Source organism: Peromyscus eremicus, unplaced genomic scaffold (genome assembly GCF_949786415.1).
Source record: "Peromyscus eremicus unplaced genomic scaffold, PerEre_H2_v1 PerEre#2#unplaced_218, whole genome shotgun sequence".
NCBI classification, from domain to species: domain Eukaryota; kingdom Metazoa; phylum Chordata; class Mammalia; order Rodentia; family Cricetidae; genus Peromyscus; species Peromyscus eremicus.
Window position 1 is genome coordinate 144,551 of NW_026734454.1, and position 20,929 is coordinate 165,479.

The window sequence follows — 20,929 nt, forward strand, 5'->3', positions numbered from 1 at the left end:
GCACCCCTGTGAGTTGTCATGTCCAGCATGTCACATGGCTAGAATGTCACTTTCCTATTGATTTCATGGCAGCTGTCTTTCCTGACCTGAGAAGAAGTGATGGGCATGCCATTTGAACTAGTCATGGTTTCATTGAGTGTTGTGAGCTCATTCACACAAGCCTGCCCTCAGGCATCTTTGTCAGTGAGAAGACATGCTGCCCTCTGGTGGTTGTGTAGCAGGAGTTCCTGCAGAGCCTTGCAGCTGGCCTGTATTCTGGAGTGTTAGCACTAGGCTTTGATCTGCCCTTTGTAATTGTTATTCTGTGTTGGATACCCACTGTTTGAAGTATGTAACTCTTATCTGAGTTCTTCCTGAAAGGTTCAAACCTATATACATGACTTGGTTGCAGTAAGATTCAGAAAACTGAGATATCTTGGGCCTGAGAATTGCTTTGTCATTTGTCTTCTTTAGGAAGCTTCAGATAAGAGGTTTTGGTATGGGGAAATTGACTTGCTAAGGTGTAAATTGTATAACAATAAAAAAAAAAACTTATGAGAAGCAAACATCAGTCAGTTCACCAGAAGCTGGTTCCCATGCCCTGGAAAAATCTAAAATTCATCCTGGTGTGACCCTGTTTCTTCCATGGTCCCGTGAGAAACTGAACATCCACACTTGTCTTGGTGAGATGAGCTCTTGTGAGGAACTTACCTTAGATGACTGATATCCACACATGGCATCTCATACGTCCTCTCTGACACAGATGGTTAGATGTAGAGTTCCAGCAGAGACATCCTGCTTGCTGGTAAATATGAACTCCCCAGGATGTGGGGTCATGATTCTTCTCCAACTTTGATCCAAGGCCTCCATCCATAGCACTCCATGGACCACAGTTACTGACCACATGGCCAGATAGACTCTGCTGGGTGAGTCCTTTAAACCTGTGTGTCCATGAGAGTGTGCCCAGCTGAGGATAGTTCCTGTTCCTTTTCATAAACGTGAGTGTTGGAATGTAGGGAAGTTTCTGTCTTTATTCCACCTCAATATTGGGGAGAATCTAAGTGGTTGGATCTTGAGTGCAGGCTCTGTGTTTGTTTGACTCTATACTGTCACACTGTATCTAGTGTTTTGCTCTTTTTGGCAGTGAGTGATTTTCTATCTTTTTCCAAATATGTTCAGATCTTGATTATTTACTTTTGATAAAATTATTTTTCAGTTCAAGGGGACACATTTCTCATTATTTATTCCATGTTAATGAAGCACATACATCCACATCCTGCCACACATGCACATGTACTCACACACATGAGTCTGAAACATTACCTTTTAACCCAAACTTGAATTCTGGATTATGCACATGTTGATCATGTCTATCACTACATCCGTATGCCAGGATATGTTTCCTGCTTAAATTTAGTTCAGGATTTTTTGTCTATCACTAAAGAGCAAGAAATTTTCCACCCAGCTTCATAATGGAATGAGCAGGGTTCTATTCTCTCCTAAGGACACCATCATGCCTGGCTGCACGTACAGAGAAGGCTGTATATGCAACATATGAAAATCTGTCAATGTAATCCACCATATAAACAAACTGAAAGGAAAAAAACCACATGATCATCTCATTAGATGCTGAAAAAGCCTTTGACAAAATCTAACACCCCTTCACGATAAAGGTCTTAGAGAGATCGTCATTACAAGGAACATACTTAAAAATAATAAAGACAATTTACAACAAGCTGATAGCCAACATCCAATTTAATGGAGAGAAACTCAAAGTGATTCCACTAAAATCAAGAACAAGACAAAGCTGTCCACCTCCCTCCCCATATCAATTCAATATAGTACTTGAAGTTCTAGCTAGAGCAGTAAGACAACAAAAGGAGATCAAGAGGATACAAATTGGAAAGGAAGAAATGAAACTCTCCCGGTTTGTAGACAATCTGATAGTATATATAAGTGACCCCAAAAACTCTATCATGGAACTTTTAAGGCTGATAAGCTCCTTGAGTAATGTGGCAGGATGCAATATTAACACAAAAAGATCAGTAGCCCTTCTATATACAAATGACAAATGGGGTGAGAAAGAAATCAGAGAAACATCACACTTTACAATAGCCACAAATAATATAAAATACTTTGGGTAACTCTAACTAAACAAGTGACGGACCTGTATGACAAGAACTTTAAGTCTCTGTAGAAAGAAACTGAAGAAGATATCAGAAAATGGAAAAATCTCCCATGCTCATCGGTAGGTAGAATTAACATAGTGAAGATGACAATCTTACCAAAAGCAATCTACAGATTCAATGCAATCCCCATCAAAATCCCAACACAATTCTTCACAGACCTGGAGAACAATACTCAATTTCATATGGAAAATCAAAAAACCTAGGATAGCTAAAACAAGTCTCTATAATAAAGCAACCTCTGGAGGCATCACCTTCCCAGACTTCAACCTCTACTACAAAGCTATAGTAATAAAAACAGCTTGGTATTGGCATAAAAATAGACATGTGGATGAACGGAAATGAATTGAAGATCCTGACATTAATCTACACACTTTTGAACACCTGATTTTTGACAAAGAAGCCAAAACTGTACAACAGATAAAAGAAAGCATCTTCAACAAATGGTGCTGGTATAACCGGATGTCAACATGTAGAAGGTTGCAAATAGATCCATATCTACCTCCATGCACAAAACTCAAGTTCAAGTGGATCAAAGTTCTCAGCATAAATCTAGTTGATACTTGACAGAAGATAAAGTAGGAAATAGTCTTGAACACATTTCCACAAGAGACCACTTCCTAAATATCACAACAGTAGCACAGACACTGAAAACAATTAATAAATGCAATCTCCTGAAACGGAAAAGCTTTTGTAAGACAAAGGACATGGTCAATAAGAAAAAATGACAGCCTACAGAATGGGAAAAGATCTTCACCAACCCCACATCTGACAGAGGGCTGATATCCAAAATATATAAAGAACTCAAAAAACTAAACATTAATATACTGAGCAAACCAATCAAAAAATGAGCTACAGAGCTAAACAGAGAATTTTCAACAGAAGAATCTCAAATGACTGAAAGACATTTACGGAACTGCTCAACATCCTTATTTATCAGGGAAGTGCAAATCAAAATGACACTGAGATACCATCTTACACCTGTCAGTACTGCTAAGATAAAAAACACTGATGACAGATTATATTGGAGAGGATATGGAGCAAGGAGAACACTCCTCCACTGTTGGTGGGATTGCAAACTTGTACATCCACTTTAGAAAATAGTATGGTGGTTACTCAGAAAATTGGAAATCAATCTACCTCAAGAACCAATGATACCACTCTTGGGCATATACCCAAGGGATGTTCAATCATACCACAAGGACACATGCTCAATGATGTTCATGGCAGCAATATTTGTAATAGCCAGAACCTGGAAACAACTGAAATGCCCTCAACTGAAGAATGGATAAAGAAAATGTGGTACATTTACAGAATGGAATACTACTCAGTTGCAAAAAACAATGACATCAGGAAATATGCAGGCAAATTGATGGAACTAGAAAATATCATTCTGAGTGAAGTAAAAAAGACAAGTATGTACTCACTCAAAATTGAATACTAGATGTAAAACAAAGGATAACCAGACTACAACACACAGTTCCAGAGAACCTAGAGCCTTTATCCAGTAATTGATGCATGTAGATGCAGAGTTCCACAAGTACCTGGTCAATCTCCATTCAGGAGTCCATTTTAGGTTAGGATAGAGGGATTATATTAGCAAGAGGGGTCAAGATCCTGATGGGGATATCTACAGAGACAACTGCTGAACCAGGCTAGCAGAAAGTCATAAACTTTAGACCAGCTGTGGTACCTTCATGGGACCAGAATAGGCCCTCTGCATATGGGAGACTATTGTTTAGCTTAGTCTGTTTGAGGAGCCACTGGCAGTGGGATCAAGATTTATATCTGATGCGTGAGCTGGTTTTCAGAGCCCATTACCTATGGTGGGGTGACTTGCTCAGCCGTGATGCAGGGGGAGGGGCTTGAAACTGTCTCAACTGAATGTACCCATGGAAGACTTTACTCTTTTGGAGGAGGGGTTGGGGTGTGGTTCAAGGTAAAGGCTGGGACTGTGGGAGGAGGGATGAGAGGGGGATCTGCGGTTGGTATTTAAAATTAATAAAAAATTTTAAAAAGAATGTCATTTACTGGTAATGACAGAAGCAGGTAATAATTTCCCTCTGCACTTCCTTGGGGTACAATGATGGCAATGACCTCTCTTTCAGTGTTAGTGTGAGAATCATTTAGTCTGGTGTCATGGGAGGGTTCAAATATGGTTTTCTTTTTCTGAGAATATGACTTGGGGTGGGAGAGTGCATTGGTTAGTTTTCGTCATCTTGACGTAGACCAAAGTTATTGGGACAATAGGGCACCTCACCTGAAGTCATGATTTGATCAGATTAGACTGTATTCATGTCTGTGGGGCACTTCCATGATTAACGATGCTAAATGCTAGCCCTCTCAGAGGATAACACATAGAAGCAAGGTTTGGAACTCCTGACATGGTCATTTCCATTCCCTGATGCCAGCATGTAATTTGCTGACTTAGGTATAGGAGGAGGGTCTGTAATTTCACAGATACTGGGTAATCCTGTTGGATCCATCTGGCCCTTTCTCTTCTGGTTCACATTGGTGTTGCTCATTCCTCTTCCCACAGCTTCATGCAGAAGTGTCTGAAGTGTTAGGGAGTATTGGTAATGGTTGAAGTTAGAAAAACCATTTATTCTCTGAGGCAGAGACAACAGATTCTGCTCACACTTCCATCATCAATCTGGTCCCTTGACCATGTTTCATGACTTCCTCTGAACTAGTAATGTGCACTGCATAGAAAGTACCTAGAGCATCTGGGCTGTGTGGTATCATTTGGCTTCTTATACCCATTTCATTGACCTCTAATATACTATCAGAGCGTCAATTGCTGGATTCACTTTAGTCAGCATGTTTCAGGAGGGGGACATATCTTCTCCCTCCATGTGCCTACAAGAATCATATGACTGTATGACAGGGCCAGATAATGTCTTCCATAAGGTTAGAGTAAGGTGGTATACTGATGGTCTGGACAAGTGTAGTCTCCCAGGGTCTGCTCAGCTGCTAGTTGTGGTTACACACCCCTTTACATCCAGCACTTTGGAGGCAGGGAAGGTGGATATCTATGAATTTAAGACCAACCAAGACTGTCAAGACTCTGTGGAGAGACATTGTCAAAACATAAAACAAAACAAAAAACCCCAAACAAAAGAAGAAAAACAAAGCAAAAAGATCTGCTCAGGTAGAGGGAGAAATTGAGTACAAGCTACCTAAATTACTGGACTTTCAGATCTATAGAATGGAACGAGTAACATCAGTCATGCTCTAAAGCCAACATCACCTAACTGTAAATCAAGAAAAAGAAATTAGATGAAATAAATTATAGGCTAAAACTTCCCATGAACACAGCTGCAAAATCTATAAAAAATATCATTCATGCACCATGGCAAGGCAGTCCTGAAGAGCAAGTAAAGTATGACATCATATTCATGAGACTTTGCTAAGTGTTCTGTAATGTTAACACTGTGAAAAACATTATTAAATGTGAATTATTCAGACTGTATCCTGCTATTAGCCATGAGAATGTATTATAAAATGAAAAGAACACCTCATGGAAAAGTAGAATATACCCAGTAATGTAAATTGTATTTAACATTCAAAACCATTTGGTATTGATGATGGTGACAAGGTTAAAAGTAAAAATATACAAAAGGGAGACAGTTTTTGACAATGAATTAGCATTTGTCAGTGTCCCACAACTATTCATTGTGGACACTCACAGGAAATTAGGAACAGAGAACCTCCAGAGTCAGAATAACTTCATGTACTAAAACACCAAAGAGAGCATCATACTGAATGGCAAGAAAGCAGAAATTTTGCATTAAATCCTGAAGAAGGTAACAGAGTCGCCTCTCTTCACACATTTTGAGCTTTGTATTTGAAGACTTAGCTAGTACAAACACAGACATAAGTAAAAGAGCATTTCAATATAAACAAAAATAGAGAGATGGAGAAATAAATACAACTCTCATTGTTTGAGATAATTTAATTGTTTATGTAGAAATTATGAGTCATTGTATGATAAGTCATCCTAGAAGTTGATTCTGGGATAATTTATCTGCATGCCAATTTCTTTTGCATGTATGAAAAATAGGCAGTGGAGAATGAAATAAAAAACAAATCAATTTCATGCAAATCTCCTTACCCACAAAGCTGTGATGTTACGTTGCTGTTGTGAAGGTGTCTTTGATGGGGTTATGTAGAGTGGTCAGGAAATGCCACAAATCAGGACTTTGTGTTAAAAAACATTTTCAAACTCATTCCCAGAGTACCTTGACATATAGATAGTCCTTATTTCACCAGAGTGCTAACATTGGGTTTATATTTCAAGAGAACCTCCATGAAGAATGTTTGTTGAAGACTGAAAGGTTGAATGGTCATAGGGAAAGTTTTGGGGCATCATAGGCAGAGTAACTTTGAATTCTGGGCCCTGATTTTACTCATCATTTTTGTTATACTGGTATCTTCCTTATTTCTAGTCCAACAAAGAGCCTCCTGCTATGGAGAATGAAGCAATGTATAAAAATGTAAAACGACACATGAGAGGGAGGGAAAGAAAAAATTGTACAGAAATGAGGACCCATGCCTTGCAGATGGGATAGTATATTCTCTCACTTTATAGATTCAGAAAATAGTGGGCTCAGTCAGCAAATGCCCACAGTAGCAGGGGAGATGTAAATTTATTTACTTGGAAGGACTCATCACAATATGCATACTTTCCTCTATATCCAAAACACAGCTGTTCCTTGGACATTCTCTCACAACAGTTCCTCAATGTAAGAATTTTTTTTTTTTAAATAGAAAACGACAGCTCCAGAGAAGCTAGGAAACAAGGGGAACCCTAAGATGGATATATGGATCACCCTGGGAAGGGGAAAAAGAAGCGATCTCCATGAGCAAACTGGTGATGGGGGGGGCAATAGAAGGGTGGGGATGGGGATGAGAACATGAGGGAATGAGATGGTTGAGCTAGGGAGAGACAGAGTGGGAGAGCAATGCAAGAGATATTTTGATATAGGGAGACATTACGAAGTAAAGGAGAAACCTGGTACTAGGGAAATTCCCAGGAATCTACAAGGATGACCCCAGCTTAGACTACTAGCAATAGTGGTGAGGGTGCCTGAACTGGCCTACACTGGTAAGCAGATTGGTGAATACCCTAACTGTCATCATAGAGCCTTCCTCCAGTAACTGATGGAAGCAGATGCAGAGATCCACAACCAAGAACCAGGCTAAGCTCTGGGAGTCCAGTTGAAGAGAGGGAAGAGGGATTATACGAATAAGGGGTGTCGAGATCATGATGGAAAAATCTACAGAGACAACTAAATCAAGCTCATAGGAACTCACAAACATTAGACTAACAGCTGTAGAACCTGCATGGGATGAGACTAGACTTTCTGCATATGGGAGAGAGATGTGAGGCTGGGTCTGTTTGAGAAGCCCCTGGCAGTGGAATCAGGATCTATCCCCAGTGCATGAGCAGGCTTTCTAGATCCCATTACCTATGGTCGGACAATTTGCTCACCCTTGATGCATCCAGGAGTGGTTTCCTCCTGCCTCAACTGAATGTACCAGGCTTAGCTGTCTCCCCACTGGAGAACTTAGCCTTTTGGAGGCAGGGATAAGGTTTTGGCCATGGGGAGAAGGTGGGGAGGGGGAAGAGAGATGAGAGGGGATCTGTATTTGGTATGTAAAATGAATAAAAAAAATTCAAAAAAGAACTGGATTTTTTAATAGAAATCTTGGATCATAAGATTTATTTCTCATACTTTAGTATGTTGAGAGATGTACTTCTTTCTCTTCTGATTACAACCCAGCTACATGGTGGGTCTGTCTCTGGCTGTCCCAAGCCTCAAAGACCAGAATCCCGAGGACTATGAGGATCATGACAGAAAATACCATCCAGATGAGATTCTCCACTGTGTAATCCTGGTTCTCTGAGGCTGTGGTTGTGGACAAAGAAGTTACAGAGGTTAGTAATGGTCAAAATACACTCAAGATAACTAAATGTAACTAAGATAACTAAATGTCCACCCGGGCCCCTGCCTTCACTGGATAGAACTTGGCCCCTCTGTTTTCAGTGCTGACTTTGAGTTCTCTTTTTTTTTCTTCCAACTTTCTTGTGTTTGGGCATGTTCTAGAATGACTGATAATCTCAGCTAATCCAGAGAACAAAAGAAGAGAAGTAGGATGTGTGCATGCTGGTTGTTTCTTCTGAGTTCTACTTTCTTATTTACTGTAAATACTCATCATTCTGATCCTATGGAGTTCTGGAATGAACACAAAGTTCTGGAATGAATCTTTTCCCTGGCATAGCTGGATTCCCTCTCTTATTCTTATTAGTTACTTCAGCACCACTGTTAAAACACCACTTCAAACAGCAAATTCAGGGTAGAATAAATTGTCAAGACATTACAGGCATTGATCCTGAGTCACTGCACTGAGCAGTCAGAGGACCATTCTGAGTGTGGTGTCTGTGTCTCTGGTGTACTCTGTAGAGGTTGTGTGGACTCACATCCTTAGTCTGGGATGATTTCCTAAATGGGTTTTTTGCTGAGTATTTATTCCATTGTCACACTTAGACACTCCCATCTCTCCTTGGATCTCAGCATTCACCATATCTCTTCTGAGTACCCAGGGACACATAGTGGTGGTTGAGGAGAAACAATTTTACAGTCTTAGAAATGAGGTATGATTTCTGCTAAGGTTAAGAACCTGTGTCTTGTTGCTAAATTTCCCATTTATTCCTCCCCATATTTGACCAAGAAATTTCTCTATGTCCACTTCAGATAGGAGCACGTCCTTCTAATGTAGAATGTCCTCCATCTCTTCTTGCACATATCATGTGGGCAATGCATGATCACGATGTGGGGCAGGGGCAGTGTCATGCAGAATGTTCTGCCGTCCTGCTCTCAAAAGAAAGTGTGAAGTGACTCCCCCCCCGTGTGTCTGTGGTGTGTATGTGTGTGTGTGTGTGTGTGTGTGTGTGTGTGTGTGTGTGTGTGTTCGTGTGTACCAGGAAAGGCAGGAAATGGTAAGCCCCTGAGGTTTCACCTAATAGTTCCCCCAATATCATGGCTAGCTCACACTAAGTATAGATCCCAAGACTGACGGATCTAACCATTACTTTAGTCATCTCTATAAATAATAGTTATTGATACAAACAGGATAGCTTTCGTGTAAGGAGAGAGTGACACATGTCTCCAATCATTTTAGGAGACTCAAGGGTGGTGGTGGATCATCCCTAGAAGTCCTATCCCTAAACCTTCTCTTGTTCAGATGAGCACATCAAGGGCAGGCACAGGATATTCTTAGCTGTCACCTCTCAAAAGAAAGCTGAACCCATACAGTCTCAGTTCCTCTATTTCACCCTGAAGTAAGATGTTGCACACTTCACAAACAATATGTTTTGATTGAGACTGCTGTATTTCATTTTGCTCAATGTGATCATTGTAATGTTCAGGTTCTCATGATGAATTTTGTCTGGTAAGTTTGAGCTATAGATGTGGATGTGTTTTGAATAGAAAGAGAGTATAGCAAGATTTGTATTTATTACATGAAGGCTACATCCTCCCATGGAGAAACTGAAAGCCATGGATTCACATGAGGGAAAGAGTCTGTGAATAATGATAAGTGGAGGGTGATGACAGAGGTTGTCACTGGGGACTAGTTTCTCCTTAGAAGCCTATTTTTGTCTGTGGCCTCCCCAAGATGCTCTTTCAGACTACTTGAAACCTTCTGGGTTCCATTAGCAGGGACTGTAGTGAGCACACCTAGAAATATCCATGTTGGCCTCCATTATCGTGAAAGTGAGTATCTATCTGACTGGTCCCCTACAGCACTCACGACCCAATCCAACTAATAATTGTTGTAAATGGAGGATGATGCATAACCCCTTCAGCCCAGAATGCTCTGGATAACCTTACTTGCGACCAAGAGCTGTCCACAATGGCAATGACACATGACAACAGATAAAGAGATGAGTCGAGGTCTCCAGAGCACCTACTGATGCCACTGAGAGTGGAGGTCACAGAACTCACAGAGAATACTAGATCTATGCCCCATGATATGGACAGAAGAAACCTGAATTCCCTGTCATGGCCCTGTGCCTCACCCTTGCACATGTCTCTATCACTGTGGGACAGATCCACCACAGAATCAAGTTCTGGATGATTCTTCTGTTAGAAGAAGTCACAACCAAGGACAACATTGAAAGAAATTTAAAGGTGTGGACCACACTTCTCCCTTTTATACTAAGATTATCAGCAGTCCAGAAACAGAAGCATTTGTCCAAATCAGCATCTCTAGAAGCAGCTGTATCAAGCCGATAACTAGCTGTTGTCCACCCGAACACCACATGACAACAGAGTTTTTACATAGCCTCTGGTGCCTGACTCCATGCAGCTGAGGAGTGTGTTCTCACCACCTTAGTGGCTGGATGGGGGAGGTGAGTGTCTGGGTTTCCTGTTCTCCACCTTACCCAGCTGTCCAATCCTCCATGCTGAGCCTAAACATCTCTCTCTGGAAGCCACCTTCTGTAGCACAAACTAAACCCTGGGCTTCCGGGATCTCTGCTGGCTTCCCACACTCCCAAGCTGAAGTGACAGAGAAATGAGGGTTTTCTGGGCTAAAAACTGCCAGGCAGCCTGGGAATAGAGCACACTCCTTGCACTGAGGTGCCTGATCTCACCAGCTGTTGGCATAGGCCTTGAGGCTGAAGTGCTGGAGGCTCAGCTTGGATTTAGGAAAAATTACATGAGGAGGGTGAGGTTTCGATGCTAACCCAGGAACCTGCCTCTGCTCTCTCTTCTACATCTTCCCTGAAACTTCCACAAAACTCTCATGCTGTCTACCCCAAAGCTAGATTGCAATAGAGGGTGGAGTGGACATTACTAGACTCTGCTGCTGGCATCCACTTCTTTGTCAGGAAAAGGGCCTTCTGACTAACCTTCCTATTGTCCCTTTAATCCCATCCAAGTCAAGGGCTCTCCTAGTGTTTGGACTTTAAGTCACCCTGAGAGTTCAGGATCACCTCACCTGAGACAGTGAGCTCCACAGGGGCACTGGCTTGTGTCAGCAGATAGGGAGATGAGTTGTGAGATCCATAGCACCTGTAGGTGCCTGAGAGGTCAGAGGTCACAGCACTCATGGAGAATTCTGCCTGGAAATACCAAGCTTCAGACTTTGATTTTAGTCGCTGGGGTTGGTGGGCTGTTCCCTCCTTGGACAGAATGAAAGTGTCCACCTTGTATGGTGACTGACACAGCAGGGTCACGTTGTCTCCAGAGTGTACTGTGGAGTTAGGCTTCACTGAGAGGGAAGCACTGAAGGGAAGCTGTCCTAAAGAGAAGAGGGAGGATGAGAGGCTGCCTTCATTGTTCTGAGCTGACACCTCACCTGGGTCTGCCCTGAGCACCTGGGATTCTGTCTGTTTTCTCTGACTGAGCTCCTTTCTTGGTCCCCATATCTGCATCTGTTTTCAAATAAGGTCTTTGTCCTTCATCCCAGCCATCTCCATCTTAACTCCCCCATGAGAACCCATGCACAGGTTAGGTACCTGAGGGAATCTATTTAGCCCCTCACCTGTGATTAGGATATCCAGGGGATCACTGGAGGCTGACCACTCAGAGGAGAGGTTGTATGCACCATAGCATCTGTATTGGCCTCCAGTAGAGCTGCTCACAGGGCCCAGTGTGAAGTTGGCCAAGGAGAGACCAGCCTGGGGCCACTGGCCATCATACTGGGTGAAGTCAGCTCCACCCAACTTGTATAGAACAAATCTGTCATAGTTGTTCTCAGAGCAACACTGCAGGGTGAGGCTGTTGCCAGGGTCCAGGATATGGCCTTGATGAGTGAGCAAGGACGGCTTCTTAGACAGACCTAGAAGGAAGGTGGCTAGGGATTGAGGAGTTGGTCTTTACTAAACAGTTATCCCCTCCCATCCTGCCCTGCACATGTCACTGGTTCCCTTTAGGGGTGGGGCTCTGTCTCAGCCACCAGGTTCTTTCTTTGTCACTCTTTACCTGCAATTACACAGTGGGACAGGTCCATAGCAAAAAGCCCAGGGTGACAAAAAAATGATTGGTCAATGATGGGGCTGGCTCACCTGAGATGTGTATTTCCAGGGGCTTACTAGGTACTGACCACAACTGAGGGGTATGATTGTAGTAACCATAACATCTGAATGTTCCTCTGTGGTCTGATGTTACATGATCTACGAAGAAGAAGGCTTGATACTGCTTAACACTTTGTATATACTGTGAGTTCTGAGAGCTGAGGAACTTCTGATCTTCCTTGGTGAGAATGAACTTGTCATATCCATCCTGTGAGACACACTGGAGAGTCATGTTTCCTCCTGAGGTCACCACAGGGCTGGGCAGGTCTGTCAGGCTGGTTTTATTGTAGTAGATTCCTAGGAGAGAAGGAGGCAGACTGTTACATGGACTCACACAGCCACAGTGTTCTCCAGGACTAGGCTTTAGGAGGGGAATACTCCTGAGAGCAGAGCCTAGGGCTGAGACCCTGACTGTCCCCTCACCTGTAACCACCAGTTCCAAGGTGTCACTGTGCTCTGACCAGCCAGCTGAGCTGTAACAATAACAGCGATATTGTCCCCCATGTTGCTGTGTCACAGAAGGGATGTAGAACTTGGCCTTGTTCTCAGGCTTCTCTGGGGTCTGTATGCCCCAGAGTTTTTGGCTTCCCTCTTTATGCAGAAAACATATTTCTGCATCCAGGGTCCCCTGACACCAGATGGTCATGGGATTTCCTGAGATGACCACAGAGCCTGGATCAGCCTTGATGGTGGGTTTGTGGAGGGTCCCTGCAAGGAGATTGAATAGAAGAAGGTGGGTCTGTGTGAAAGTGCCACAGAGAAAGTCACACTTGTAGATGGCACTTAATTATTTTTTTATTTTTTCTCTCATACAATATATCCCAACAGCAGCTTCCCCACTTCCCTTCTCCTCCAGATCCACTGCTCCTCTGTTTCCTTTCAGAAAGAATAGGTTTTCCAGTGATAATAACTGAATATGGCATAACAGCATGCAATAAGACTAGTTACACCATCATATTAAGGCTGGACAAGGGAACCCAGTAAGATGAGAAAGATCCCATGTTCAGGCAAAAGAGTCAGAAATATCCCTACTCCTAATATTATAGTCTAACAGAAACTCCATGCATGCCAGGTGGTGGTGGTGCATGTATTTATATTCTGTCACTAAGAAAAGAGATTCAAGCAGATCTCTGTGAGTTCCAGGCCAGCCTGGTCTACAGAGTGAGTTCCAGGACATACAGGACTACACAGTGAAACTCTAAAAACAAAACAAAACAAAAATCCAAGGTAAACCACCACAGCATATGCGCAGATGGCCTAGGGGAGACTCATGTAGATTCCTTGGTTGCTGCTTCTGTCTCTGTGATCTGCTATTAATCCTGCCTAGTTGATTGTGTGGGCCATGTCCTCCTGATGTCCCGAGTGCTCTGACTTCTGCACCCCTTCCCCCTCTCTTCTGTGGGGTTCCCCGAGCTGTTGTGGATGGTGCATGAGCTGATCCAGAGTAACAGAAGGCCCCATAAGGATTCATCTCTGTCCTGACCTCCTGGGATTTGCTGTCACTCTCTGCCTTGGATTCTGTATCTTGTGTCCCACTCTCTCCCATGCTCTGTGTCATGGGCTCAGGAGCCCTGGCCCCTCACACACAGCACACACCAAGGCCTCCCTGAGCATCTGTATTGTATCATTTCAACATCATTCTATGGAAAGGCTGGGGTTCCTCACCTGAGAACAGGAGCTCCAGGGGGTCACTAGGTTCTGACGACACCTGTGGGCTGTCCCTGTTAAAGCTGTAGCATCTGAATGTCCATCTTTGCCTTGATGTCACAGGGCCCACAGAAAACAGGGCCTAGATCTCTTTAGTAGAGTAGTTATACTGTGATTCCAGTGTCCAGGAGAGCTTCTGTGGTCCTTCCTTAACCAGAACAAAACTGTGATATGACTGCCCTGAGACACACTGGAGGGTGACATTCCCTCCTTCAGTCACCACAGGGCTGGGCTGGGCTGACAGGCTGGGCTTACTGTAGGCTCCTATGAAAAGAACAGGAGTCAGTTAAATATATCAGGTTTCATTATCCTCCAGGGCTGTGTGGTGGTGGTGGCTCTGTTAATAGACCCACTTCTTGACAGTCAAGCCTGAGGCTGGGGACCCTGTGTGTCCTCTCACCTGTCACCACCAGCTCCAGGGAGTCACTGAACTCTGACCACCATCCACTATGGATCTCATATTGACAGCGATATTGCCCTGCATGCCGCTGGTCTATTTTTGAGATTGTGAAGACAGCCTTCTTCTTAGGATTCTCTGGAATCTCTGTGTGACTTATTTTTTCATATTCTCCTTTGTAGAGTCTATATGCTCTGCCTCCTATGGTCCCCTCACAGAAGCAGGTCACTGTAGTCTGCTTGTAAACCAGAGTCTGGCTGTACTCTGAGGATAGGTTTAGGGGGCTCCCCTGCAAGGAAAAATAGCAGCTAGGACTCAGGACAGCCATCCTCAGATTGCAGACCCAACCCCAACCCTCCAGCCATCCCCAGGGGCAGCACACATGTGTTGTTTTCCATCCTCACTGCCCAGGCATGGCTGCAGGAATGATGAGATGTGAAGGTCAGGACATCTGCAGACACTCACTCACCTGCCAGCACTGGGGTTCCCAGGCCCAGAGTCAGTCCTGGAAAAGAGTTCCCTGTGAGAGGTTTGTCCCTGAAGCTTGAGCAGGTCTTCCCCTCTGCAGAACCTTCTAAGACTCTGGATTTTCCCGATGGGCCATTGCTGGGCTGTGGGGCAGCATCAATCCTAGACCACAGTATCCCCTCCCCCTGTGCACATCTCACCCAGACAGAGCAGGGCTGTGACGGTGAAGGTCATGGCATCTCCTCCTGGAGGCTGCAACTGTGCTCATGGGCCGAGCTACAGAGACTGTCTGGAGAGACAGGAGACACAGGGTGTGGCCTTTGGAGGCAGGACACTCCCTATAACATGGTTGTACTTCAGCAGCCCCACAGGAAGAGGAAGTGCCCTCCTCAGGCGCCAGGCTCTCTCTTCCCCAAGGCTGTGTTTAGGTCAGGTAATAGACTGCAATCAATTCTTTGTCTGTTTCATCTGTCCTCATCTCTGTCAGTTCCAATTGGAACTGACAAATTAGCAGACAAGTCTGAATATTATACATAAGAAACACAAATTTACATATGGATTTCCTTTATTCCTTTTCACATTTTTTATGTGAAATACTTCATATTCAAAATGTTTGAATATTTCTGTGAAAGGTCTCTCTGTGTACATCTGCATGGAATGAAGTTCATAATCCTCTTCCTCATAGTCTCAAGTCCCAGGATACAAATGTGCACCTCCATTTCTGTTTTTTTTTCTTTTGTTCTTTTTGATGTATGTACTTTACACTACAACTTTAAATTACATATATTTGTTTATTTACACTTATTTCTTTAAATTACACTTATTTAGTCATAATAAATTATCCTCATTTTCTTCTTTATGTGTGTACATTCACAGGTGCCACAGCAGATGCATGGAGGTCAGAGGACAAGTACAGAAGACAGATTTCTTCTTGCCCAGTGTGGATCAGAGTCAGGGCTGAAGGTTGGCAGCAACACTCATACACTGATCCTTGCCAATCGCCCCGTCTTGGCATCATCACTTTCCTTAGTCCTTCTGCTTCAATTCAAACATTGTCATTGGCTCCCTGGAGTCCTGGGCCAAACAAGGTCCCAGCATTATTTGACTTACTTGTGGTGCAGGTTGTTGGTGTGGCCCCTCTTCTTCTTGAGGCAGATGACCACACAGGGCTACGGGTGTGTGCAGCACTTGAGGGCAGCAGTGCGTGGCCTTGTCACAGTTGTGTGTATGGAGAGACTGGCAAAGGGATGGCTTTTCGATGCCACCACACGGGCATGGCACCAGGTGAAGGGTGGAACTCTTTCTTGACCTTGCTGTTGGCCAGGGTACAACTACCCTCTTTCTGATGGCAGCAAATACCTGTTGCTACTGGTCAGGTGCGATGACTTCCTTGTCTTAGATGTTGGCCTTGCCATTCTTGATGGAGACATTCTTTGGGCTGGACCTCTAGGGTCATGGTCTTGCCCTTCAGGACCTTGGCAAAATCTGTATGTTGCTGTCTGTTTGGCCATCTAGTTGAAGAGTGGGTGCTCAGTAAAAATATTTCCTTTTACTTTTGGTACTAGAAATTGATGACAGGAAGGTCAGTATTCTACTACACGTGTGCCATACTCCATCCACCCCTGAGCCACACCCACCTTATCCTGTAATTGTAAATTTCTGACCTTACTTTAATTTTTTTGCATCTATCTTTTTCATATACTTTATTGGTTTAATTATTTTGTTGTTGATTTGAGACAGGCTCTCAGTGGATGCCTGGCTTTCTTTGAGCTGGTTATGTAGGCCAGGTTGGGCAAGAAACTCACAGAAATCCTTCTGCCTCTGCTTTCTAAATGTTTGGATTAAAGGTGTGAGACATCAAACCCAGCAATGGATTTAATACCTTAAATATTTCAAAATGTCCTAACAGTATGTATTGTGTTTAGATGGAATCCATCTTCTCACCTCCTCTTCTCCCTCATCCTCTCTTGCTGGTTCCTTCCTCACTGACCTGATTTCCTCTTTGATTCCTTCTGTGACCCATTAGTTGTTGAAAATCCATTGCCTTTTCTTACACACCTAATCTTCTGTTCTCTTCCTCCCATGCAGCTCAATTTGTGCTCCCATAGTCTTGGTCATATATCCAGGGTCCACACCATTAAAGAAAACTGACTCTTTCACTCCCAGTAGGTTTCAGATGCCAATAGCTCTTCATCTCTGGGTGAGACTTTGTGCCCAGCTCACATCCCTGTACTGGATTTGTTCTGCAATGAGCTTACATGGGGCTTGTAGATGTCATCACAACCACTGTGAACTCAGATGTTCAACTGTTCTGCAGTGTCTAGAAAAGAGATTATTGTCATCATCTACCATGTATGGGTCTTAAAAATTTTCAGCCTCCTCTTCAGTAATGATCCTATGCTAGGACTGTGTCACATGGGGAAAATTCTGTAACTTAGCATCACTTCAAAGGATGGTCCAGGACACACACATCTCCTATTTATCATATGGAGATGGAATGATATAGATGTCATTCAGTATTTCCTTCTTTTGATGCTGAGCCCAAAAGACATCTGTAATTTCCTCTTTGTATCAATGTCAATATGAATAATCACCTTTTTGTAAGTCTGCTGTGTATGTCCTTTACAAAATCAGAAAAATCCTCAATTAGTAGAGTGCTTATGTGACTATTCTTAGATGTCTGGGTTTAATCCCCAGTACTGCATAAATCTGATGTTGTGGTTCAAGTCTTTGACTACATCATTCAGGAGGTAGAGCTAAGATTAATAGGAGTTTAAGGAAACTCTTACTATGCAATGAGTTTGGGGTCAGCCTGGGCTATGTCAGGTCCTATCTCATCAAAGGATAGAAAAGGTCCCCTAGAGTATGTGGTGAACATGATCAAATATATTTTATGCATGTAATTATCTCCAAAGAAATAATGACAGTATATTTACTGTAAAGCTCCCACACTGTGGATATGTCACACGTATTTTATTATATACATTTTTATGTTTCCCTTCAATTCTTCTTTTTTCCTCCATTTCTAAGGGGGATATTCCTATCCCAGCCCCTGTGTCTTTTGCACCCCTATGAGTTATCAATCCAGCATTTCACATGGCTATAGTGTTTCTTTAGTATTGATTTTATGGGCTGCTGTTTTTACTCACCTGAGAATAAGTGATGAGGCATGCCATTTGAACCAGTCAATGTTTTACTGACTGCTGTGAGCTTATTCACACCTACCTCTCAACAGGCATCATTGTCAGTGAAAATAGGTGCTGCTCCCTCCTGGTTATGTAGGGGAAGTTACTGAAGAGCATTACAGCTGGCTTGTATTGTGGAGTTTAACGCCTTGGCTTTGATCTGCATTTTGTGATCCTTACCTTTGTGTCTATTACCCTCTGTTTGAAGTATGTAAATCTTATCTGACTTTTTCCTGAAAGGTTCAAACCTATGCATAACTAGGTTGTGAGTTCTCAGAAATTAGACAGGTCCTGGGACTGAGAATTAATTGCTTTGACTTTTGTCTCCTTTGGGGAGATTCAGACAAGAGATTTTGGCATGGGGAAGTTGACTTGCTAAGGTGTAAACTGAATAACAATTAAAAAAAGCATTTTTGAAGCAAAAGTCAGTCAGTTCACCAGAAATCATCTCCCCTGCCTCTGCACAAGCCAAAACTCTCCCTGGAGTGACCCTGTGTCCTCCATGGACCTGTGTGAAACCAACAGAGGCATCTTGTTTGCTGGTGGATATGAACTCCCTGGGATGCAGGGTCATGAGTCTTCTCCAACTTTGCCCCGTGGCCTCTATCCACAGCACTCCACGTGGACCACAGTTACTGACCAATGGCCAGATAGACTCTGTGAGTCCTGTAAACCTGGGTGTCCATCAGAGTTTGCCCTGTTGAGGACAGTTCCTGTTGCTTTCCACAAACAGCTCATGGTGGAATGCAGGAGACTCTGTCTAATCCACCTCAGTACTGGGCAGAGTCTAAGTGGCAGGCTGTGTGTTTGTTTGACTCCCTACGCAGTCACAATGCATCTATCTAGTGTTTTTCTGTTTTGGGCAGTAAGTGATTTATATTCTTTTCCCAGTATGTTCAGATCTTGATTATTGACTTTTGATCAAATTGTTTTTCAATTTGAGAGAACGCATTTCCCATTATTTATTACCTGTGAATGAAGCACACCCACCCACACCCTGTCACATATGAACATGGATGCACACATGAGTTTGAAGTTTTACATTTTTAACCCAACCTTGTTTTCTGGAATAAGCTCGTGTTGATCATGTCTATCATTCCATCTACATGCCAGGATGTATTTCCTGCTAATATGTAGTCCATGATTTTTAGTCTATCACTAGATGGGAAGAAATTCCCACCCAGCTTCATGATGGAATGATCAGAGTCCTGTTCTTTCCTAAGGACATCATCAGGCCTGGCTGCACCAACAGAGCAGGTTGTATAGAGAGAGGTGTGAGAGGGGAGGATGTTCAAAGACCTTTCTATATTTTTCTCAGCTAAAATTTCACCACTGCCAGCCTCTGAGGACTCGTGTTTCTGTGTCTCATATCACTCGCCCACTCCCATCACTCTCCTCTTTAACTTTCTCCCTCCAGGAATCCAACCCTTACTGTGCTTATCACCTCCTGGAATCCTCCAGTGGCACCTGTGTCAAGTGTAGACTTCTGACTATACCTGCCGGACTCATCTTCCATGGTAGATTGTTCAGCAGCTCACCGGGGGCCGAGAGAACACTATAGCTGTATTCATTGTACTGTTTTCGCCCATCCCCAACCCCCAGCTGCTCACAGAGCCCAATGGAAGTCATACTTAGAGAACCCAGTCTAAGCTTTTGTTCAGAGAACACGGGGATATCTGTTTTTCCATTTTTGTAATCAGAGAGACATTGGATTGTCAGTCTCTCAAATAGCCTAGAACAGATGGTTTCTTGGCCAGTAGGGATGAATTCCTGGATACCCTTCTTGGGAGGATGAGCAGTGAGTTCATTGTTACCCTACATCTTCCCTTTCCCATCCTCTGATGCAGACCTCCCCTTATCTCACACTCTGGCAGAGGAGAACTCAGATCCGGTCTGTCACATTTCATCTGTGGCTCTCCACAATACACAGCTATTGAAAAGACCTACAGTTCTTGAAATAATTGGTTCAGGGTTAGGACTTCCTCACTTGTGACTAGAAGCTGAGGGGTGTTGCTGGGCATGGACCTCACCTGTGGTTTTATTCTTGCAGTAAGTGGAACACCTGCAGGAGCTCCTGTGGGTTGGCATTTGTTGGCCCAGGATCAACACTCTGTGTGTCTATGGACTTGATGTGCATTCAGGGTACAAGAACACTTATGATGTGTTCTCCTCCATGGCACAGAATAAATCTTTCAAGACTGTACTGTGATCAGCACTGGAGGGTTCCAGTCCCTTCACAGTCACCAATTTGCTGGACAATGCTGACAGGTTCAGTGCACTGTAGAGTTAGAGAAGGAGGCAACATCAGCTGGTACTGGACTGTGATGGGGACTCCTGAGAAGAGGACCCTTTCTTTAGGGCAGGGTTGGTGATGGACCACTGAGTGCCCTTTCCTCTGTCATCATGAGCTACAGGTACCACTGCTCTCTAACAAGACAGTACTTGTATGATGGAAACATTGGTATAGATCTTTATATGATCTGTCATAAAAAGGATTATTAATGTAGTTTTTGTCCTAATGTTCAGCTTTCTTGCCCTAAACCTTGAATTTCCTTCTCTAAGGTATGTATGATTGTAACTTCCAGAATCTCCAGACACCAGAGGTTTATGGATTCCACACAGGTACGATAGTGTATGACTCGGGCTGAATTATTCTTTGGGGGCCTTAATTTTCACTGAATCAGAGGCCATGTCCTAGGACATTCTCCATCCATATTCACTATCTTTGTTTTCCTCATAACCACCTTTTTGTCTGGCTGCCATGGGAAGTTGCTACTTATACCTATAGTATATTCCCACAGTTCAAAAACCAGGTCAAGGGCTGGAGAACTGCCTCAGTGGTTAAATGCATTGGCTGCTCTTCCAGAGGATACTGTTTCAGTTTCCAGCAACCATTTTATTTATCTCACCACGCTCAACAAGA

At 43.3% G+C, this 20,929-nt stretch overlaps 1 protein-coding gene across 1 annotated transcript; it reads right to left on the minus strand.

The window, feature by feature from the left end:
- Positions 1–7,940: 7,940 nt before the first annotated feature.
- On the minus strand, positions 7,941–15,070 carry LOC131901678 (leukocyte immunoglobulin-like receptor subfamily B member 3). The gene is given in 10 exon segments (XM_059252783.1): positions 7,941–8,077; positions 11,172–11,474; positions 11,718–12,014; positions 12,241–12,546; positions 12,673–12,957; positions 13,915–14,220; positions 14,357–14,601; positions 14,603–14,642; positions 14,823–14,858; positions 15,022–15,070. Coding segments are annotated over 10 exon segments (1,989 nt in total). The 5' UTR covers positions 15,056–15,070.
- Between the last annotated feature and the right edge of the window lie 5,859 nt (positions 15,071–20,929).